This window comes from Coregonus lavaretus (genome assembly GCF_964263955.1).
Source record: "Coregonus lavaretus genome assembly, chromosome: 4".
Taxonomy (NCBI): Eukaryota; Metazoa; Chordata; class Actinopteri; order Salmoniformes; family Salmonidae; genus Coregonus; species Coregonus lavaretus.
In genome coordinates, this window is record NC_139991.1 from 66,669,230 (window position 1) to 66,693,916 (window position 24,687).

Consider the following 24,687-nt stretch of genomic DNA (forward strand, 5'->3'; position numbering starts at 1 on the left):
ATCATTACACAGGTGCACCTTGTTTTGGGGAAAATAAAAGGCCACACAAATGTGTAGTTTTGTCACACAACACAAGGCCACAAGTTTTGAGGGAGCGTGCAATTGGCATGCTGACTGCCAGAATGTCCACCAGAGCTGTTGCCAAATAATTTAACGTTAATTTCTCTACCATAAGCCGCCTCCAATGTCATTTTAGAGAATTCGGCTGTATGTCCAACAGGCCTCACAACCGCAGACCAGGCGTAACCACCAGGGCTTCTTCACCTGCGGGATTGTCTGAGACCAGCCACCTGGACAGCTGTTGAAACTGCAGAGTATTTCTGTCTGTAATAATGCCCTTTTGTGGGGAAAAACTCATTTTGATTGGCCATATTTCTTTCATGGCGATCTACTCTTGTGAATGGATGATTTTCGTAGAAGAGACCGTGTTTCCAATTGGTTGGACGGATTACGTATTACATTCTGATTCGTCGATCCACATTGCCCGGTGTCCGGGAAAGATGGCGTCGGAAGAACAGTGCTCGGTACCACTTCGATGGCGGTCGATATCGCTAACCCACGTAGAGTTCCCTGCTGGTAAGTGTATTTACTACGCGTTACTCTTCGTTTACATTCGTCTGATAGATGCGCGAAACTTCTGTAATCTGCAAGAAATCGTGAGATGATTTGCAACTGATTGGGCACGACCGACGGGAACTGCCAAATAATGAGACCTGAAAAAAGCGTACACAGCTCCGAACGTGAACTGCCAAATTGTGTGACAGTTCCGCATGCGCAGTTGGGAAGTTGTCCACAATGCCAAGCTAACTAGCTCGAGCTTTCATTGCTACATATAAGTGTTGTATTTAAAAATGGTCATATACAACCCATGCCCATAATGAAATGTTTTCGTTTCGAATGTATCTAGTTTGCATCTTTTAGAGTTGCTACTTTACTACTGGCCCAGTATAGCCAACTCGTTTTGTGAGATCGTAAGGTAGCTAGCTAAATTAACGTTAGCTGCTTAGCTGAAAGACACGGAGTGTAGTTGGCCAGCTAACGTTATGCCTTCCAAGCCTCAAACATGAACATTGACAAAACATATGTGGATCGTGTTACCTTTATCACGCAAATTTACAATTTGTAATGCCTTGTACAAACACCTTCACGTTAGCTGGTTTAGATAACTTGCCAACTACCCAGTACACCAACCTTCACCCATTGATGGCACGTGGGTAACGATAAAAAAAAAGAATCATACAATTTAGCTTACTAACCTTATCGTGTTTGAATATTAACTCTAACAATCAGCTATATCACATTGAGCATGTAACTGCTGCTTGATGCTAGCTACAGATTGTAACACCTGAGAATGTGAGTTTACCAAAGATTTTTGGTATCCATTACTGGGAGTTACAGGTTAGGTACTGTTTGGTGTAGCACAGAATGTTCTACCAACCTTAAAGATGTGCTATGCAGAACTCAATCCGCCATTTCCCAGTCGCAAGAAATCTAAGTTTGCCTAATTTTAGTTTGTGACAAAACAAGCAAGTACAGTGAATCATTGTTCCATCTAAACCGTTGTGAAATATATTTCCCATTACCCAAAACATTTTATTTTCATCTGTTTGAAGCTGGTGTACCAAACCGAAAGTCAAAAACGAAACTTAACAGGAAGCATATAATTTGCTCACATAGAACAGATCTACTGCATCTTAGTCTTGCTTTGAATAAGAATGACAGATCTACAACACACATTTATATGTGAATTTGGTCAGGTTGCCCAAAAAGTTACATATTGCAGCTTTAACGGCATCCACATGATTCCCAGCCGAAACAGTTTGTTCATATAATATGATGACATTTTGTGAAGTTTGTCTTCAGCAAGGATTTTTTCGGTTGTTCCTGCACACCCCAAAAATTCTCGAGGCAATCTGAAGTCGGTAGCTGAAGTCTACACCCCTTCCTTGGTCATTGGTCAACAGTAGGATTTTTTTCAATGAAGTGTGTTCAATCGTTTTCATGTAGAATTTTTTTTTAAATTGAGAAATACTGCACCAAACATCTTAGTTAGATGTAAAATTGCATGACTAAGATGTCCTTGGCTAAAACGTCAAAATTAATGATATTTCATGAGTTATCTTAGATTAATTTAGACTATTTTGAGGAAGCGTATACTTGCAACAGCGTCTCAAAATTGACAAAAAGTGCTCTTACCACTTTTCTCGTTTTTCAAGCAAATCTCTTCAGGGAGTATGCGAGCTAGGGTTGACCCCAGTTAGTCGACTAGTCGATTGTTTGGTGGATAGACTGTTGGTTGACCGAGATTTCTTTAGTTGACCAGTCACTTTTATTTTTTTCATGGCGCACGAAACACCTACCTGATCTGATTCGCGAATGTCTCAGTGGACTAATCCATTGCTGAGGCCACTGGGATGGCACAGTCCATCACTCTAAGACATGTGATACTGAAATTGTATATGGTTATATTATGTACAAATAATGGCGCAACACTAATACATCTAATCAGGGGCGGTGTGTTCATTAGGGCGATATGGGCGACGCACTGCCAAACGGGAAAAGGAAGGGATTTTTTTTCTAATCAATTATATCACGGCAACAGTAGTTTTCAGTGTTCTAATCTAGACGTCTGATCTGCCACTAAATGTCCAATCAGGCTAAGAAAAGAGCGGGTAGCAGCGTCAATCAATTCACGTACAACTGTCAAGATGGCTAGCTTTGCGAGGCAAAGATGAAACTGAGGGCTCCACCAACCCTGGTATTTTTCTTGGACTTGTCAACTTTGTGGCACAATTAGATGAGGTGTTTGATGACCATCTTAAAAATGCTAAAGTTTTCAAGGGCACATCAAAGACCATTCAAAACGAGCTACTGGAGTGTATGCTAGCGGTCATGAGGGAACATATTGTGGAGGAGGTGAAGTCGGCGAACTTCGTAGCTATCCAAGCTGACGAGACCACGGACGTTTCTACACAGACACAGCTGGTGCTTGTGCTGAGGTACATAGATAGCAACCACAAAGTGCAGGAGCGCTTTTTTGAGTTCCTTCCCATCTCGGAATCAACCTCAGTCTCAATCGCCAGTGTGCTTTTGGAGAGACTGAACGGTCTTTTTGCCGACGACGAGAAAGTCAAACTCATTGCGCAAGCTTACGATGGAGCCAGTGTGAGGGGAGAGAAGGCTGGTGTGCAGCAAAAGGTGCGTAAGCATTTCAAGAATGCCCATTACGTGCATTGCTATGCGCATCAGCTGAATTTGATCATGCAGCAAGCTAGAACAGTTTCAGTACAAGTAATGTAGCCTCTCTCTCTCTTTGTCCCTCCCTGTCTGTCTCTTTGTAACACACACACACCCAAATCAGTTCACAGTTGATGTTGTTTAAAATAGTTATTTTTCATTTTAAAAAAAGTAAAAAAAAAAAAAATAATCTGTTCATTTTTACAAATCTATACAATTGGCCAGAATATGGTTGTTCATATTTACAAATCTATACAATTGGCCAGAATATGGTTGTTCATTTTTACAAAGCCATACAGATAGCTGTGTTTACCTTTTCTAGAAATTATTTTCAAATTCTGTTTTCAGGCAAAATGTCTATCACTGTTCATTTTCACAAATCTATACAAGAGGGCAGAATATGGAAGTCTATACAAAATTCTTATTACCAATAACTTGCATCAATGTTTTCAGTAGCCTCTATCAAAAGCTCCTGCTTGCTTGTTGTGAATTATGCTCAGGTGCACATATTTCCAATTCAACCATGAGGCCTTTTTGAAGCAAGTAATGTGTATATCAGTATTGACTTATATGCTGCCCCTGTCTTCATGTTGTTGCTGGACATATCTTTTTTAAAATGTGTGTAGGTCACCTAAATCATCAGAAAAATTGCCCCCCCCTGAGAATTTTTTCAGGAGCCGCCACTGCATCTAATATTATTTTATAACATGCGCTTTCTCCCGCGTTGGATATGGTTGCTGTCCACGGTACTGAAACATAATCTTCAGTGCGCCGTAGAATTGGCACCTTTCCCTATGTTGCTATGTGCATAATAGCAAAATTAACAAGCATATTGAGAGCAGCAGGGAAGAGGAAACAGCCCTTGCCTTAAGCCCTATTCGGAAGGGATTAGTTTTACTGGGGGTGGTCGGGTAATGTAATTATGTGCACAAGCACAAAACACCACATCTGTAATTTTAGTCCCTTCCGGATCTGCCATGTCAGTAATTTGTACAGAGTAACAATTCCAGACAGAATAACTTACTGTTCTTTGGCAAACTCAAAGATCCTCTGATAATACTAGTCCCGTGCGAATCGACATTCTTGTGTTTTGAGAGGAATGTCTGAGTTTGACAGGTATCTCGTGGTTTGAGCAAGAAAACAATAACTGATTCGATAAATGGAATGAAGTGCTGCGCATAGCCTATATATGAAGGGCCTACCTACATGTATTAACTTTCAGTGAATTATTTGTTTCATATGTTTTGTGCGTATGAGTTGAATATTGCCGAATGCATCAGTAAAAAATATTGTGCCTATTTAAGATCGCAAAGCGTCATACAACTGGCCTAAACGTTTGGAAATTATAAATTCACTTTCGCATCCATAGCCTTAACGCATCTCAAGTGCAAGTGCACTGTTTAGCTCACATCTGAAGGCTCGGGGGCATTTAGATCGCTAAAATATCCTAATGATTATGATCACACTTGGTCAACTCAAATATTATGGCGACACTATACCAAAGATGGTTTGGTATGTTTTAGAAACTTGGGAACCAAGCTCTAGTTATCAGTGTAGCCCAGTTATCACCTGGACTTGTCATCTTCATGCCTAGAAAAAAAACTCCAGGCTTCCCTCATGACGGTCAATTTATTTGGAAAATAATGAAGAATTACAGGGGGCAGTTAAGAAAAAACGAATCCAGTCCGAATCGTCCTCTGGAGCAACGGACATTCTGGGGTAATACTTACATAACCAACGTTCTCCAGTAATACTAGTCCCGTGCAAATAGGGCTTAGCCTAATTGTCTAAGAATATTGAGAGAGCAAACTCCAACTTAATTAGGTCATTAATCAATAGCCTAACTGTTAAATGTGGCTGGGTTTATAAATCATCCATATATACAGTGGCGGCTGGCCGATAGAGGGCGCTAGGGCGCCGCCCCCTTAAATAAAATTATTTTAAAAAATAAATAAAAATAATAATAATAATAAAAACATCAGTATGTCAATATTTGTGTGTTTGAAATATGGAATGCACACAGTAATATGTGTAAGATATGATAGAAAATCATATTCGCAACCTTTCCTCTGCCTGTCAAACGCCTCGTCAGCTCTGGGCGATACAGAAAGTGCCCCGAGGAGGCGGGTCTACGTAGCAGTTAAGCCAATTGCTAATTTAAGATATGAATGTATGACATAAAATGTAGCTAATCAGCGATTTTAATTCGAATCCAAGGAGGGCGATTATTTTATCGCCCCAAGCTCGCCCCTGATAAAATAAGGACCGGGCTCCAGTGGCGCCATTTTTACTAGACGACAATGGTGAGCGCAAACGTTACTCCTCCAAGACCCAACCCTAACTCGGTGAAATCTCTCCTCCAAGATCCGTTTGAGAGGAGAACTTTGTCAGAGAAAGTTCGGGTGAAAGAGCTGGGCCCAGATCAACCTGACCTCTCAATCAGACAGCAGGCTAGCGAGAAAGGGAAGCAGTATATGCGCGGCTTCTCCCGTAGCGCTGGTACACCAGGAAGGCTTGGCTAGCTGGGTGCACTGATGCTAATGCTTTATTTTGCTTTCCGTGCTTGCTTTTTAAAACGACGGGCCGGACGGGGTCAGATTCAGCATGGACAGGTACCGGAGTGAGGGATATGAAGCACCTGTCAGAGAAGGTAAAGAAACATGAGAACACCAGGGCACACATGGACAACTCTGTAAAGCTAGCTGTATTAGGAAGGGTGAACATTGCTACGCAGCTGGATGACGGCCACAGGATTGCGGTGAGGAAACACAATGAGGAGGTGGATAAAAACAGGCACATTCTATCCAAAATTATCGATTGTGTGAAGTTCTGTGGGGCTTTTGAGTTGGCCTTGCGTGGGCACGAGGAGACTGACTCCTCGGACAACCCCGGCATTTTCCGGGGCTTAGTGGATTTTGTTGCCTCCCTCGACAGTGTGCTGGAGGAGCACCTGAAGACAGCTACCGTTTTTAAGGGCACGTCAAAGACGATACAGAACGAGCTGTTGGAATGTATGCTGTCAGTGCTTAAGGATTACATCCTGGAGGAAGTAAAGAGTGCTGATTATATCGCCATTCAAGCTGACGAGACGACTGACGTTTCCACCCACTAACGTGTTTCCAGACCATCAGAGACTCTGGGAACTTTGATGCCCCGACTGTCAGAGAGGCGGGGGGCTTTGTGAGGATGCTCGAAGACGAGGCTTTCTGTTTTTTCCTGGCACTGTTCCACAAGATCATGCCAAATGTGGACATGCTTTTCAGCCAGCTGCAGAAGAGGAACATCGACCCTGTCTTCATTAAAGCACTTGTCCAGAGGTTCACAGACAGCATGCTAACAATCAGGTAAATAACTATATTTACTATTGGCTGATAAAGATGTTGTTAGAAAGATGAATAGTTCACTTACAACAGTTTAAAAGCCTAAATGTGTCTGGTCATCAAAGTGAGTGATTATCATAGAGCCGTCACAATTATATTTGTTTTAGTATTTTAAAAGGAAAGAGAAGACACAATCAGACGTTGATAATAATGCAGGAAAGTACTACACAGTTTGTAATAATTATTCAGGTGTCCACCAGGTCAATTTCTAGAAGAGGCCTAGTTGTTATTGAAGATTAACTTTATTGCTAAGTGCACAGCAGAACAAAATGATGTTTACATTTTACATTTTAGTCATTTAGCAGACGCTCTTATCCATGTTGCATCCCTCTCACAAATGTAATAGAAAAAGGCTTTAAAACGTAATAACATCAGTTAATTATGTACATCACAGGTTAAAAGCAGTTACTAGACATAGTTTGTGTGTATATACACACTATCTGTCTGTCTGTCTGTCTGTCTGTCTATATATATATAAAATTCCTGTACAAATAAGATGACAGACACACACACACAGAGCAGCTCTGGCCGCATGTTTCTTTGTATATAGTTGACCTTAGCATAAAAAATCCAGTTATATATGGTACTCTAGAAAGTCTTAATAGTGTCTTTGCTAATATTACTGTATATATGTTGTTTTGTATCAATTAATTGTTGCAGTTCTGGAGCACATTAACAATTAGTCACATTTAGTATGATCATAAAATACTGTATGCTATTCTTCCAGTCAAAGGTTTGAGTTCATCCACTTGATATCCATTTCTATATTATACATCCTTTTATACAGTGTAAGATTTCCTATAAACTTTATAATAATTTCATGTTATTGTCCACTTTCCACTCTGTTCTGACAGCATGCCTGTTGCGTTGCCTGTTTACTACCAATGGTGAAAAGTTCACTTTAAATGCAAATGAAAGGCTTGGGTTTGTGTAATATGTTTTTGTGTAAGAATGCCTCAACTTTTTAATATTGGCATTAAATAATTACTGAATGTTTCACTGAGCACTGCTTTCCTGCAGTTTGTGTTAAAATATATCGCGATGGTTACAGGAAAAAAAAAGTATGGCACAGCCCCACCGAGAATATTTTTCACCAGCCGCCACTGCATATATAACTACATAAATAAGACAGATCTTGCTTCTGTTGCCTGTTTGAGTGTTTGTTTAGTAGCCTACTGATTCCGTGAGCACCAAGCCTCATGCAATGGCAACATGTTGGAAAAAACAAGTTCACAGATTTGGCTGTTTTTAATCTTCACTATGCTGTAATAAAGGCTTTACTTTTTTTGTTCGAACAGACTGGTATTACTTATAATGTATTTAGTGTTTACACTGTTCCAAACGGGCAGAAAAATAATATTGTAATCTAATTACATTGCAATTACTATTTACCTACATTGTTGTTACTAAGATGATTACTATGTAGTTACTATATAACATCAACTCAATTTATAAGTGCTCTGGATAAGAGCGTCTGCTAAATTATGTAAATGTAATCTAATAGCACCTGTTTGTCACATAATATGCATGCAGCTCTCGCTCCTATACCGTCCTTTTCTTGATATCCTTATTATTATGATCATTATAATAATTGTAATGTCTTTATCATTAGTAGGCTTTGTATAGTAGCTTTGTATAACCACCATCGAGCTGTAAGCCTAAGGGCGCGTCCTGTTTAGTCTTAATACCATAACTTACTTATGCCTATATTCCAATATATAGGCTACTGTATAAATCATTCATTCGTTCATGCCATCACACAGCATACAAGACATTCATGCTTTGAAATGCAATCAAGCATTTTAGTTTTAAAATTAAATAATGAAGGGAGCTTTGAATAATTAGCCTAAACAATAAATAAACCGCAATTCACGAATGCATGCAACTGTTTTTAGTCTGCTGTAATAAAGGCCTTATCTTTTTTTTTCTCGTTAGAACAGACTCTCTGGTACACTTATTTGTTGTTTACAATGTTCGAAATGGTCAGAAAATTAGAATATTGTAATTTAACAGCAACTGTTTGGCACACATAATACTCACGCAGTGCTTGCTCCTATACCCTCCCTTTTCTTGATCTCCAGTAGTTTTCACAACTAAGTCATATCTTCAACAGATCTGACTTCCCCTTTCCCTCCTGAGCAATCAGTAAACATTTGCCTGTTTCGAGTTTATTTTTCACGTCCTCCGCATCCATTTTGCTGTCAACATTACTGTGTTCAGAGTTTGTTATAACCAATTTATTAATGGGATTATGATAGGCTAAATAGGTCAGGCCCTATTGGTCGCATGCGATGCTTACATGTTTCACGTAAAGAGAGAAAGGGTTGAGGGAATAGGGAATGTTTTTCCTAAACAAATTAAGGATTTCAGTAACAGAACCTTTTCAGTCAGAAACAAGTAAGAAACTAAATGGCTGAAATTATGTTGCAGCTTCAGCACGGACAGCGCCATAAACACTTGCTGTGTTGTGGTGCATTTTCACTGCAGTAGGGAGGAGAGTGAGAATGTGCACCAGTCACACAGGCACATAATTTTTTTTAACACTGTTTGCCCATCGGGCTCTTTCTTGAGTCATTTGTGTGTCTTCATTATTTAATCAAACATTGTGCTTAAAGCATCAGACAAGCTCAGTGCATATGTAGTTGGTTTTATTCAAACAGATAGGGTGTGTCTGTCTATATATGGAAAAATAAGTTTAAACATTTTGACCAATCGATTGGTCGAAAGAACAGGACAACTCTCGGACGACCAAGATTGTTTTTTGTCGGGGACAGCCAGTGTTGCCAACTTAGCGACTTTGTCGCTATATTTAGCGAGTATTCAGACCCCTCTAGCGACATATTTTTCAAAAAGCGACTAGCGACAAATCTAGCGACTTTTTCTGGTGTTATTGGAGACTTTTGGAGACTCTGACGTGAAAGCACGTATCGTTCTTACTCTTCTCAACGAGCAGCGGGTGCTGCCGTGGGCCCCACCCCCTCCCAAAGCATTCACAGGCGGCCCAGTCCTCGCACAGCAGTCCCTCCCAGCTGCAGTCAGAGCAGGAGATGTTCACCCCTCCGCGTCCAGACTGCAAATGAATCGCACATGTGGGAAGCCGCTGCTGGCTGATCCCGCCCTGGCTTACATTCAGGGCGGGATGGAAATGTAGGGTGTTTTTTTAGTCACTTTGTCTCTCCCACAACGCTTTTCCTCTCTCCTACAGTGTCCATCACAATTACATGCACATGGCCAATTATGCAAATTAGTTGATTACATTATTTAGCAACTTTTAGGACAGCCAATAGCGACTTTCCTTACTGAGGAGTTGGCAACACTGGGGACAGCCCTAATGCGAGCACATTCATTGGGTTCGCCTAGCTGAGTTCGGCTAGGCGGCAGCTTAACCAAAGCATTCTGACGCCTTAACTTGGCGACACAATTGTCATTCTCGATTCGGCCAAACCTGTATCTTCTAAAATGTCTTTGTCCAGTTGGAGGTGGTGCGTTTTCAATTGAGAAAATGCTCCGTTATTAAAATAAATGTTTTTCTCTATGAAGTAATCCAACAATGTGTACGCCACCATCTTGTCTTTGAAATCTTCTCTCATTGATCGAGGCAGGTGGGTCCACCCCAAAGTCCCGCATGACACTCACCTGTCTTGATCAATGAGAGAAGATTTCAAAGACAAGATGGTGGCGTACACATTGTTTGATTACTTCATGAAGCAAAACAATTATTAATTTTAGTAACAGAGCATTTTCTAAATTCAAACGCACCACCTGCAACTGGACACAGACATTTTAGAAGATGCATGTTTGGATGAATTCAGAATGAAGATGGTATCGTTAAGGTTGGTTGAAATATCTGTGCTACACCAAACAGTACCTAACCTATAACTCCCAGTCATGGATACCATCTGTAGGAGTTCTGTAGCTAGCTTGATGCATGCCTCTTCTCCTTAAGTCCTCATTGATCTGTGCATTGGAAAGGTTAGCCCAGGTTCTACACAGAGTTGAGTGTTACTGTTATAATAACTGCACTTACAAGTTATTCACGGTATACATGACGTCGAGCTTGTAGGGCTGTGGAAAGTTGTAAAAGTCATATGAGAACTTCAACAGAGTATTCACCTTCTTCCTCAGAGTCATACCTAGACAGGGTAGGCACACCACAACCTATATACCCCCACATGCCCTGATGTAAGTTGTATACCCCACATGCCCTGATGTAAGTTGTATACCCCACATGCCCTGATGTAAGTTGTACAGTGGGGAAAAAAAGTATTTAGTCAGCCACCAATTGTGCAAGTTCTCCCACTTAAAAAGATGAGAGAGGCCTGTAATTTTCATCATAGGTACACGTCAACTATGACAGACATAAAGAGAAAAAAAATTCCAGAAATTTACATTGTAGGATTTTTTATGAATTTATTTGCAAATTATGGTGGAAAATAAGTATTTGGTCAATAACAAAAGTTTCTCAATACTTTGTTATATACCCTTTGTTGGCAATGACACAGGTCAAACGTTTTCTGTAAGGCTTCACAAGGTTTTCACACACTGTTGCTGGTATTTTGGCCCATTCCTCCATGCAGATCTCCTCTAGAGCAGTGATGTTTTGGGGCTGTCGCTGGGCAACACGGACTTTCAACTCCCTCCAAAGATTTTCTATGTTATTGAGATCTGGAGACTGGCTAAGCCACTCCAGGACCTTGAAATGCTTCTTACGAAGCCACTCCTTTGTTGCCCGGGCGGTGTGTTTGGGATCATTGTCATGCTGAAAGACCCAGCCACGTTTCATCTTCGATGCCCTTTCTGATGGAAGGAGGTTTTCACTCAAAATCTCACGATACATGGCCCCATTCATTCTTTCCTTTACATGGATCAGTCGTCCTGGTCCCTTTGCAGAAAAACAGCCCCAAAGCATGATGTTTCCACCCCCATGCTTCACAGTAGGTATGGTGTTCTTTGGATGCAACTCGGCATTCTTTGTCCTCCAAACACGACGAGTTGAGTTTTTACCAAAAAGTTATCTTTTGGTTTCATCTGACCATATGACATTCTCCCAATCCTCTTCTGGATCATCCAAATGCACTCTAGCAAACTTCAGACGGGGCCTGGACATGTACTGGCTTAAGCAGGGGGACACGTCTTGCACTGCAGGATTTGAGTCCCTGGCGGCGTAGTGTGTTACTGATGGTAGGCTTTGTTACTTTGGTCCCAGCTCTCTGCAGGTCATTCACTAGGTCCCCCCGTGTGGTTCTGGGATTTTTGCTCACTGTTCTTGTGATCATTTTGACCCCACGGGGTGAGATCTTGCGAGGGAGATTATCAGTGGTCTTGTATGTCTTCCATTTCCTAATAATTGCTCCCACAGTTGATTTCTTCAAACCAAGCTGCTTACCTATTGCAGATTCAGTCTTCCCAGCCTGGTGCAGGTCTACAATTTTGTTTCTGGTGTCCTTTGACAGCTCTTTGGTCTTGGCCATAGTGGAGTTTGGAATGTGACTGTTTGAGGTTGTGGACAGGTGTCTTTTATACTGATAACAAGTTCAAACAGGTGCCATTAATACAGGTAACGAGTGGAGGACAGAGGAGCCTCTTAAAGAAGAAGTTACAGGTCTGTGAGTGCCAGAAATCTTGCTTGTTTGTAGGTGACCAAATACTTATTTTCCACCATAATTTGCAAATAAATTCATAAAAAATCCTACAATGTGATTTTCTGGATTTTTTTTTCTCAATTTGTCTGTCATAGTTGACGTGTACCTATGATGAAAATTACAGGCCTCTCTCATCTTTTTAAGTGGGAGAACTTGCACAATTGGTGGCTGACTAAATACTTTTTTTCCCCACTGTATACCCCACATGCCCTGATGTAAGTTCCGCCTGAATGTTCACATTTTCCTGAAAGGGGATTGTGTATAAGAATTTCTTGTTGGTTGTTCTCAAAGGGGATCTGACAGGACAAGTGTTGGCCTACACCAGCCTGCTGCCCATAGCGATCCTCGTAGGCTTTGTCACCCTCATAGTGTTCAAGCGTGAACTGCACACGGTAAGTAATGTAACCCAGATACTTAGCCCATATGGGGTTACCTAAATCCCTGCTGGACCACTAAATGAGGATAGGACATGTCACACTCACATATGACACGCACTAAGCCCTACATACAGAAATGCTTGTGCAAGGTCATATAGATTAGATTATTATTGGTCTATTGCCCATTAATAGTAAAGATTAGGCTGATGTTGCAAGTTACATTGCTGTAAGAAAATATCTAAAAGCTGTATTCATTCACATGGTGGACTAAGGCATATGATCACACCTAATCCTTTTCCCATTCCTCGTCCCTAGATCTCTTTCTTCGGTGGGCTTGTACTGAACGAAGGGGTGAATTGGCTGCTGAAGCATATTCTACGGGAGCCCCGCCCATGTGAAGGTGAGGAAAACGACTGTAGTGACTCAGTACATTTGGAAAGTATTCAACCCCTTGACTTTTTACACATTTGTTACGTTACAGCCTTATTCTAAAATTGATTAAATTGTTTTTTCCCCTCATCAGTCTACACACAATACCCCATAATAACAAAGCAAAAACTATTTTTTTATTTTTTTTGCAAATGTATTTAAAAAAAATCACATTTACATACAGTGAGGGGGAAAAAAGTATTTGATCCCCTGCTGATTTTGTACGTTTTCCCACTGACAAAGACATGATCAGTCTATAATTTTAATGGTAGGTTTATTTGAACAGTGAGAGACAGAATAACAACAAAAATATCCAGAAAAACGCATGTCAAAAATGTTATAAATTGATTTGCATTTTAATGAGGGAAATAAGTATTTGACCCCTCTGCAAAACATTACTTAGTACTTGGTGGCAAAACCCTTGTTGGCAATCACAGAGGTCAGACGTTTCTTGTAGTTGACCACCAGGTTTGCACACATCTCAGGAGGGATGTTGTCCCACTCCTCTTTGCAGATCTTCTCCAAGTCATTAAGGTTTCGAGGCTGACGTTTAGCAACTCGAACCTTCAGCTCCCTCCACAGATTTTCTATGGGATTAAGGTCTGGAGACTGGCTAGGCCACTCTAGGACCTTAATGTGCTTCTTCTTGAGCCACTCCTTTGTTGCCTTGGCCGTGTGTTTTGGGTCATTGTCATGCTGGAATACCCATCCGCGACCCATTTTCAATGCCCTGGCTAAGGGAAGGAGGTTCTCACCCAAGATTTCACGGTACATGGCCCCGTCCATTGTCCCTTTGATGCGGTGAAGTTGTCCTGTCCCCTTAGCAGAAAAACACCCCCAAAGCATAATGTTTCCACCTCCATGCTTGACGGTGGGGATGGTGTTCTTGGGGTCATAAGCAGCATTCCTCCTCCTCCAAACACGGCGAGTTGAGTTGATGGCAAAGAGCTCGATTTTGGTCTCATCTGACCACAACACTTTCACCCAGTTCTCCTCTGAATCATTCAGATGTTCATTGGCAAACTTCAGACGGCCCTGTATATGTGCTTTCTTGAGCAGGGGGACCTTGCGGGCGCTGCAGGATTTCAGTCCTTCACGGCGTAGTGTGTTACCAATTGTTTTCTTGGTGACTATGGTCCCAGCTGCCTTGAGATCATTGACAAGATCCTCCCGTGTAGTTCTGGGCTGATTCCTCACCGTTCTCATGATCATTGCAACTCCACGAGGTGAGATCTTGCATGGAGCCCCAGGCTGAGGGAGATTGACAGTTATTTTGTGTTTCTTCCATTTGCGAATAATCGCACCAACTTTTGTCACCTTCTCACCAAGCTGCTTGGCGATGGTCTTGTAGCCCATTCCAGCCTTGTGTAGGTCTACAATCTTGTCCCTGACATCCTTGGAGAGCTCTTTTGTCTTGGCCATGGTGGAGCGCTTGGAATCTGATTGATTGCTTCTGTGGACAGGTGTCTTTTATACAGGTAACAAACTGAGATTAGGAGCACTCCCTTTAAGAGTGTGCTCCTAATCTCAGCTCGTTACCTATATAAAAGACACCTGGGAGCCAGAAATCTTTCTGATTGAGAGGGGGTCAAATACTTATTTCCCTCATTTAAAATGCAAATCAATTTATAACATTTTTGATATGCGTTTTTCTGGATTTTTTTGTTGTTATTCTGTCTCTCACTGTTCAAATAAACCTACCATTAATATTATAGACTGATCATTTCTTTGTCAGTGGGCAAATGTACAAAATCAGCAGGGGATCAAATACTTTTTTCCCTCACTGTAAGTATTCAGACCCTTTACTCAGTACTTTGTTGAAGCACCAGTTGGCAGCGATTACCGCCTTGAGTCTTCTTGGGTATGACGCTACAAGCTTGGCACACATTTGGGGAATTTCTCCCATTCTTCTCTGCAGGTGCTCTCAAGCTCTGTCAGGTTGGATGGGGAGCGTCGCTGCACAGCTATTTTCAGGTCTCTCCAGAGATGTTAGATCGGGTTCAAGTCCGGGCTCTGGCTGGGTCACTCAAGGACATTCAGAGACTTGTCCCGAAGCCACTCCTGCGTTGTCTTGGCTATGTGCGTAGGGTCGTTGTCCTGTTGGAAGGTGAACCTTCGCTCCAGTCTGAGGTCCTGAGCGCTCTGGAGCAGGTTTTCATCAAGGATCTCTTTGTACTTTGCTCTGTCTGGCCGAAGCCACTCCTCAGTAAAAGGCACATGACAAACCGCTTGGAGTTTTCCAAAAGACACCTAAAGGACTCTCGGACCATGAGAAACACAATTATCTGCTCTGATGAAACCAAGGTTGAACTCTTTGGCCTGAATGCCAAGCGTCACGCCCTACGGTGAAGCATGGTGGCCGCATCATGCTGTGGGGATGTTTTTTAGAGGCAGGGACTGGAAAACTAGTCAGGATCGAGGGAAAGCTGAACGGAGCAAAGTAGAGAGAGATCCTTGATGAAAAGCTGCTCAGGACCTCAGACTGGAGCGAAGGTTCACCTTCCAACAGGACAATCACCCTAAGCACACAGCCCAGCCAGAGCCTGGCCTTTAACCCGATCGAACATCTCTGGAGAGACATGAAAATAGCTGTGCAGCGACGCTCCCAATCCAACCTGACAGAGCTTGACAGGATATGCAGAGAAGAATGGGAGAAACTCCCCAAGTACAGGTGTGCCAAGCTTGTAGCGTCATACCCAAGAAGAATCGTGGTTGAAATCGCTGCCAAAGGTACTTCAACAAAGTACTGAGTGAAGGGTCTGAATACTTGTGTAAATGTGATATTTCAGTTTATTATTTCATTATAAATTAGCAACAATTCCTTAACCTGTTTTTGCTTTGTCATTATGGGGTATTGTGTGTAGATTGATGAGGGGGGGGGGGGGGGGGGAACAAGTTAATCCATTTTAGAATAAGTAACGTAAAACAAAATGTGGAAAAAGTGAAGGTCTGAACTTTCCGAATGCATTGTAAACATACAAATAATTCCAATACACAGTGTCTGTCTGTGCATCAAATATACAGTAGGTGTATGGTAACATAAGTTCATACTGTAGGCAAGACAGAATGCAGAAATGGTACACAGATTACTTAGCTAATGCTTCCAGTTCGCAGCCAGACAGATTTTGTATTAGAAAAAAACAAATGAGCCAATCGCTTTTGTATGGGTCACAGTGGAGAGAACGGGGAGCATTCAGTTGTCAGTCGATTTTTAAGGTAGTATGTTTTATTGGTGTCTCTCAGTCAGACTGAATTGTACACCAGTTTTCAATCATATATAATTATCAAATGGTAAAATCCTAAACTAGCAAAACATTTAGTATGATACAATGTTAAAATATGCTAGCTATATATATATATATATATATATATATATATATATATATATATATATATATATATATATATATATATATATATATATATACACATACATACAGTGAGGGGAAAAAAGTATTTGATCCCCTGCTGATTTTGTACGTTTGCCCACTGACAAAGACATGATCAATCTATAATTTTAATGGTAGGTTTATTTGAACAGTGAGAGACAGATTAACAACAAAAAAATCCAGAAAAACACATGTCAAAAATGTTAGAAATTGATTTCCATTTTAAATGAGGGAAATAAGTATTTGACCCCCTCTCAATCAGAAAGATTTCTGGCTCCCAGGTGTCTTTTATACAGCTGAGATTAGGAGCACACTATTAAAGGGAGTGCTCCTAATCTCAGTTTGTTACCTGTATAAAAGACACCTGTCCACAGAAGCAATCAATCAATCACATTCCAAGCTCTCCACCATGGCCAAGACCAAAGAGATCTCCAAGGATGTCAGGGACAAGATTGTAGACCTACACAAGGCTGGAATGGGCTACAAGACCATCGCCAAGCAGCTTGGTGAGAAGGTGACAACAGTTGGTGCGATTATTCGCAAATGGAAGAAACACAAAAGAACTGTCAATCTCCCTCAGCCTGGGGCTCCATGCAAGATCTCACCTCGTGGAGTTGCATTGATCATGAGAACGGTGAGGAATCAGCCCAGAACTACACGGGAGGATCTTGTCAATGATCTCAAGGCAGCTGGGACCATAGTCACCAAGAAAACAATTGGTAACATACTACGCCGTGAAGGACTGAAATCCTGCAGCGCCCGCAAGGTCCCCCTGCTCAAGAAAGCACATATACAGGGCCGTCTGAAGTTTGCCAATGAACATCTGAATGATTCAGAGGAGAACTGGGTGAAAGTGTTGGGGTCAGATGAGACCAAAATCAAGCTCTTTGGCATCAACTCAACTCGCCGTGTTTGGAGGAGGAGGAATGCTGCCTATGACCTCAAGAACACCATCCCCACCGTCAAACTTTGAGGTGGAAACATTATGCTTTGGGGGTGTTTTTCTGCTAAGGGGACAGGACAACTTCACTGCATCAAAGGGACGATGGACGGGGCCATGTACCGTCAAATCTTGGGTGAGAACCTCCTTCCCTCAGCCAGGGTGTTGAAAATGGGTTGTGGATGTGTATTCCAGCATGACAATAATCCAAAACACACGGCCAAGGCAACAAAGGAGTGGCTCAAGAAGAAGCACATTAAGGTCCTGGAGTGGCCTAGCCAGTCTCCAGACCTTAATCCCATAGAAAATCTGTGGAGGGAGCTGAAGGTTCGAGTTGCCAAACGTCAGCCTCGAAACCTTAATGACTTAGAGAAGATCTGCAAAGAGGAGTTGGACAAAATCCCTCCTGAGATGTGTGCAAACCTGGTGGCCAACTACAAGAAACATCTGACCTCTGTGATTGCCAACAAGGGTTTTGCCACCAAGTACTAAGTAATGTTTTGCAGAGGGGTCAAATACTTATTTCCCTCATTAACATGCAAATCAATTTACAACATTTTTGACATGCGTTTTTCTGAATTTTGTTGTTGTTAATCTGTCTCTCACTGTTCAAATAAACCTACCATTAAAATTATAGACTGATCATGTCTTTGTCAGTGGGCAAATGTACAAAATCAACAGGGGATCAAATACTTTTTTCCCTCACTGTGTGTGTGTGTGTGTGTGTGTGTATATTCAGTGGGGAGAACAAGTATTTGATACACTGCCGATTTTGCAGGTTTTCCTACTTACAAAGCATGTAGAGGTCTGTAATTTATCATAGGTACACTTCAACTGTGAGAGACGGAATCTAAAACAAAAATCCAGAAAATCACATTGTATAATTTTTAAGTAATTAATTTGCATTTTATTGCATGACATAAGTATTTGATACATCAGAAAAGCAGAACTTAATATTTGGTACAGAAACCTTTGTTTGCAATTACAGAGATCATATGTTTCCTGTAGTTCTTGACCAGGTTTGCACACACTGCAGCAGGGATTTTGGCCCACTCCTCCATACAGACCTTCTCCAGATCCTTCAGGTTTTGGGGCTGTCGCCGGGCAATACGGACTTTCAGCTCCTTCCAAAGATTTTCTATTGGGTTTAGGTCTGGAGACTGGCTAGGCCACTCCAGGACCTTGAGATGCTTCTTACGGAGCCACTCCTTAGTTGCCCTGGCTGTGTGTTTCGGGTCGTTGTCATACTGGAAGACCCAGCCACGACCATCTTCAATGCTCTTACTGAGGGAAGGAGGTTGTTGGCCAAGATCTCGCGATACATGGCCCCATCCATCCTCCCCTCAATACGGTGCAGTCGTCCTGTCCCCTTTGCAGAAAAGCATCCCCAAAGAATGATGTTTCCACCTCCATGCTTCACGGTTGGGATGGTGTTCTTGGGGTTGTACTCATCCTACTTCTTCCTCCAGTTTAGACCAAAAAGCTATATTTTTGTCTCATCAGACCACATGACCTTCTCCCATTCCTCCTCTGGATCATCCAGATGGTCATTGGCAAACTTCAGACGGGCCTGGACATGCGCTGGCTTGAGCAGGGGGACCTTGCGTGCGCTGCAGGATTTTAATCCATGACGGCGTAGTGTGTTACTAATGGTTTTCTTTGAGACTGTGGTCCCAGCTCTCTTCAGGTCATTGACCAGGTCCTGCCGTGTAGTTCTGGGCTGATCCCTCAACTTCCTCATGATCATTGATGCCCCACGAGGTGAGATATTGCATGGAGCCCCAGACCGAGGGTGATTGACCGTCATCTTGAACTTCTTCCACTTTCTAATAATTGCGCCAACAGTTGTTGCCTTCTCACCAAGCTGCTTGCCTATTGTCCTGTAGCCCATCCCAGCCTTGTGCAGGTCTACAATTTTATCCCTGATGTCCTTACACAGCTCTCTGGTCTTGGCCATTGTGGAGAGGTTGGAGTCTGTTTGTTTGAGTGTGTGGACAGGTGTCTTTTTATACAGGTAACGAGTTCAAACAGGTGCAGTTAATACAGGTAATGAGTGGAGAACAGGAGGGCTTCTTAAAGAAAAACTAACAGGTCTGTGAGAGCCGGAATTCTTACTGGTTGGTAGGTGATCAAATACTTATGTCATGCAATAAAATGCAAATTAATTATTTAAAAATCATACAATGTGATTTTCGGGATTTTTGTTTTAGATTCCGTCTCTCACATTTGAATTGTACATATGATAAAAATTACAGACCTCTACATGCTTTGTAAGTAGGAAAACCTGCAAAATCGGCAGTGTATCAAATACTTGTTCTCCCCACTGTATGTATATGTGTGTGTGTGTATATATGTATATGTATGTATGTATGTATATATATATATATATATATATATATATATATATATATATATATATATATATATATATATATATATATATATATATACAGGTAAAAGTCAGTAAATTAGAATATTTTGAAAAACTTGATTTATTTCAGTAATTGCATTCAAAAGGTGTAACTTGTACATTATATTTATTCATTGCACACAGACTGATGCATTCAAATGTTTATTTCATTTAATTTTGATGATTTGAAGTGGCAACAAATGAAAATCCAAAATTCCGTGTGTCACAAAATTAGAATATTGTGTAAGGGTTACATTTTGAAGACACCTGGTGCCACAAACTAATCAGCTGATTAACTCAAAACACCTGCAAAGGGCTTTAAATGGTCTCTCAGTCCAGTTCTGAAGCCTACACAAACATGGGGAAGACTTCAGATTTGACAGCTGTCCAAAAGGCGACCATCGACACATTGCACAAGGAGGGAAAGACACAAAAGGTTATTGCAGAAGAGGCTGGCTGTTCTCAGAGCTCTGTGTCCAAACACATTAATAGAGAGGCAAAGGGAAGGAAAAACTGTGGTCAGAAAAAGTGTACAAGCGATAGGGATCACCGCGCCCTAGTCAAGATTGTGAAAAAAAACCCATTCAAAAATGTGGGGGAGATTCACAAGGAGTGGACAGCTGCTGGAGTCAGGGCTTCAAGATCCACCACCAAGAGACGCTTGAAAGACATGGGTTTCAACTGCCGCATACCTCGTGTCAAGCCACTGTTGACCAAGAAACAGCGCGAAAAGCGTCTCACCTGGGCTAAGGAAAAAAAGAGCTGGACTGCTGCTGAGTGGTCTAAAGTCATGTTTTCTGACGAAAGCAAATTTTGCATTTCCTTTGGAAATCGAGGTCCCAGAGTCTGGAGGAAGACAGGAGAGGCACAGGATCCACGTTGCCTGAAGTCTAGTGTAAAGTTTCCACCATCAGTGATGGTTTGGGGTGCCATGTCATCTGCTGGTGTCGGTCCACTCTGTTTCCTGAGATCCAGGGTCAACGCAGCCGTCTACCAGCAAGTTTTAGAGCACTTCATGCTTCCTGCTGCTGACCTGCTCTATGGAGATGGAGATTTCAGGTTCCAACAGGACTTGGCGCCTGCACACAGCGCAAAATCTACCCGTGCCTGGTTTACGGACCATGGTATTTCTGTTCTAAATTGGCCAGCCAACTCCCCTGACCTTAGCCCCATAGAAAATCTGTGGGGTATTGTGAAAAGGAAGATGCAGAATGCCAGACCCAACAACGCAGAAGAGTTGAAGGCCACTATCAGAGCAACCTGGGCTCTCATAACACCTGAGCAGTGCCAGAAACTCATCGACTCCATGCCACGCCGCATTAATGCAGTAATTGAGGCAAAAGGAGCTCCAACCAAGTATTGAGTATTGTACATGCTCATATTTTTCATTTTCATACTTTTCAGTTGGCCAACATTTCTAAAAAATCCCTTTTTTGTATTAGCCTTAAGTAATATTCTAATTTTGTGACACACGGAATTTTGGATTTTCATTTGTTGCCACTTCAAATCATCAAAATTAAATGAAATAAACATTTGAATGCATCAGTCTGTGTGCAATGAATAAATATAATGTACAAGTTACACCTTTTGAATGCAATTACTGAAATAAATCAAGTTTTTCAAAATATTCTAATTTACTGACTTTTACCTGTATATACACACAAAACAACAATACTATGGGTGGCAGCTTGTTGTTGAAGGCATTTCTAACGTAAGCAACTCTTGACTTTAACCGTCACGAGTTTGACTAATTTCAGCTTTTGACGGACAAAAATGGCCAATGCATATGGCCTAGAGCGCCTATTTGTGATGAATGTCATACCATGTGGTTAATCCCTGTTCTTCCTTATATTTTCCCAGGAGCTCACACAACCCTGACTACGGAATATGGGATGCCCTCCAGTCATTCCCAGTTCATCTGGTTTTTTGTTGTTTACTTCTTTCTTTTCCTTTATTTAAGGTGAGTGACTGTTCTCTCCCAGACAACATTTATTTTCAAATAAAAAAAAGTAATGAAAATGATTTTTAAAAATTCATAGTCTGTATGCATTGTAACCATACATGGCATTTGATGTCGGCTGACGCACTTTGCCTCCTGTGTCTAGAATGCATCAAACGAACAACGCTCGGTGTGTGGAGCTGCTGTGGAGACACATACTGTCCATCACCTTGTTGGGCGTGGCCTTATCAGTGTCATACAGCAGGTGAGGGAGTGGAGGGGGAGACCCAGTGTAAAAAAAACAACTAATTTATCTAGATTTTAATGTATTTTTAGACCATGACACAGTTGGTCAATTTGGTCCCAACTCTTGAAACTATTTAGCTGTTAATAACTGTATCGTAATTAGCTAAATACAAGAATTGCACAATTGCTATTTTTTAAAAATATATAATGTACGCATCTTTTTCTCAGGGTATACCTGTTGTACCACACTTGGAGTCAGGTCTTCTATGGGGGAGTGGCCGGTAGCACCATAGGAGTAGTCTGGTTCTTCTTCACACAGGAGGTGCTGACACCGCTATTCCCCAAGATGGCAGCATGGTAAAGAACGGGACACCTCTCAGGGGGGCACACAGGCTTGGCTTAGCAAGAAGTGAACCATCAGAGCCTGGCACGGATTTGGCCAGCGTATACTGTAGCTAGTGTTTCTGATGTGTTCATCTTGATTATCTCTTGTGTACTTTTCCCTTTCTCAGTGTTTCTCCATTTTTGACTTTGTCCCACCTCTCTCCCCATCCCTGACTGCTGACAGGCCGATATCAGAGTTCTTTCTGGTGCGGGACACGAGCCTGATCCCCAACATCCTGTGGTTCGAGTACACGGTGACCAGGTCAGAGGCGAGGTGAGGGACATATTTTAATCACCAAATTCAGTGGGAATCTGTGTGACTCCATATAGAGTTTGTTTTTAACCATGTTTACATGTGTAGTAATGGTTTGAATGTCTGCTTATCCTCCAGAAACAGACAACGGAAGCTTGGAACAAAACTTCAGTGATCTCAGCAGTTCCTTGGGGAAACTGAGTGAAGGAACAGACAGACACACACACACACACATACAGACATTCAAACCATAAAGAAACACACTGGAGAATCAATCATCTTCTGGACTGACCTGGGTGCAATGGAAAAAGGCCATCCATTTACAGGTGGACCTAAAGAGTGTCTGGACTCTGCCTGGAGTCTACAGCCTGAGCAAGTCCGTCCACATGCCTCCTTGTATAGCTTGCCCAAATGCTCCCCCAATGCATGCAAGACTGTGCAAGAGGCATACTATTTAATGATAAATTAATATATATTTTAACTGTAAACGCACGCGCGCAGATAGTAACCATATACTGTAAGAAAAATATTTTCAGAAAAGCCAAGAAAGAGGGCTCTGTCAAGTAACAAATATTGGCTGGTGTTAAAACAGCATGAAATTAGTGATTTATTTTTATATTGCAGAATTTTAGGGGTAAACAAGTTAACCGCTTTTTTTTTTTGGCTCTTATATTACAAAAAAGAACCATTTTTTAAAAACTTGTGTAAAACGTAATGTAAACAAATTTGCACTCTGAAAATTTAAGAAAAAGGTGGGGAAAAAACGTTTAACACTAGTTACATGTGAAAGACCCCCCTGTTCCCCCCTCTGATACCGCTTTCCTCTCTGTATGACTGCCAACCCTATGTATTTGGTTCCAAAATTGACTTGCAGGCGTTTAAGCGCTCACATAATGTACAAGCCGAGGCTAGTTTACTTTCTGCACAGCACCAAGTTCTGGATTTATGTTTGTTTGAGATGATACATAAGCAGAGAAATGAGCGCCACAACACAAGGGGAAGTGCTGTGTTTCTGCGCCTCTTCCTCACACAGTGAGCAAAGGAGTGTTTTATCAAACCCTTTCTCCCTGCATGTCTGACACCCAAGGAGCAGAAACCTAGGATTTGTAGTTTTTTAAAATTTATTTTCCATTTTTGTTGCGGTTCTAGAGAACATGAAATGGTGGATTACCACTTGTCTGTCTTAACTTTCTTTTCACCTGCCTTTCCAAAACATTCCATATCTTTTGGTGGAAAAACAAACGATATGACTGCTGAGGGAAAAATGTTTGTTTTGTTTTTAAAAGGAAACCTCAGGTCAATCGTAGCATGTGATAATGCTGTGTTCCTCTCGTAAATGCAACAACTGATGTTTGAGGCTGTCTGGTGAGGGTCAAACGCTGGTTTGGAAATGTCATTAACTCCATAAAGGGAAGTAGTTCTCTTAGATTATAATTTTTTCCATCTAGTGTAACCCATATCAGGCTGAATAAAGACATGATGTGTTTATGTATAAATGTATGCTTCTTTTCCATCCAATTCTTCAGTGAATAGTCAACAAAAAGTGGTCCAGAGGTCCAGAAAAGCATAATTATGTATTTTAAGAAATATGTCCCTTAATATGACCTCTATAAAGGTCATGAAGTGTCAAAGTCATGTTTTTCATGATATTTGGATGAAACCAGATCAACTTACTATATGATGACAAGTATGAAAAATTACTGTTGCTTTTTCATTAACAAAGTTTGATAATAAAATGTCTGGTTCCCCCCCCCCCATGTCCCAACACTTAGATTCAGGAGGCAGGATTATTAAGGGGGCAGGGTGACATCACCCTAACTCTCAGTTCCATACACCAATGGTAACATGATATTCTTACCTAATTTAAAAAAGTACCACCTTGAAACCAACGTCAGAGAAGGCGTGTTTGCAGAGGGCTGTGGTTCATATAGACTGCTTGGTTGTTTAGCAACAAAACCAATGTATGCACAACTATGGGTCAAAACAGACAGGGTTGGCTTACATTGTTGACAACGTAAGCTATATTTCATCTCATGTTTATTGAAAACACACTACCAGTCA

General features: G+C 41.5%; 1 protein-coding gene across 1 annotated transcript; it reads left to right on the forward strand.

The window, feature by feature from the left end:
• Positions 1 to 488: 488 nt before the first annotated feature.
• Positions 489 to 24,374, forward strand: dolpp1 (dolichyldiphosphatase 1). Its single transcript, XM_084160312.1, has 8 exons — positions 489 to 576; positions 12,551 to 12,651; positions 12,952 to 13,036; positions 21,665 to 21,764; positions 21,910 to 22,008; positions 22,218 to 22,346; positions 22,558 to 22,647; positions 22,765 to 24,374. The coding sequence occupies exons 1-8, from the start codon at positions 501 to 503 to the stop codon at positions 22,799 to 22,801; spliced, it is 717 nt and encodes a 238-aa protein (XP_084016438.1). The 5' UTR covers positions 489 to 500; the 3' UTR covers positions 22,802 to 24,374.
• Positions 24,375 to 24,687: the final 313 nt, after the last annotated feature.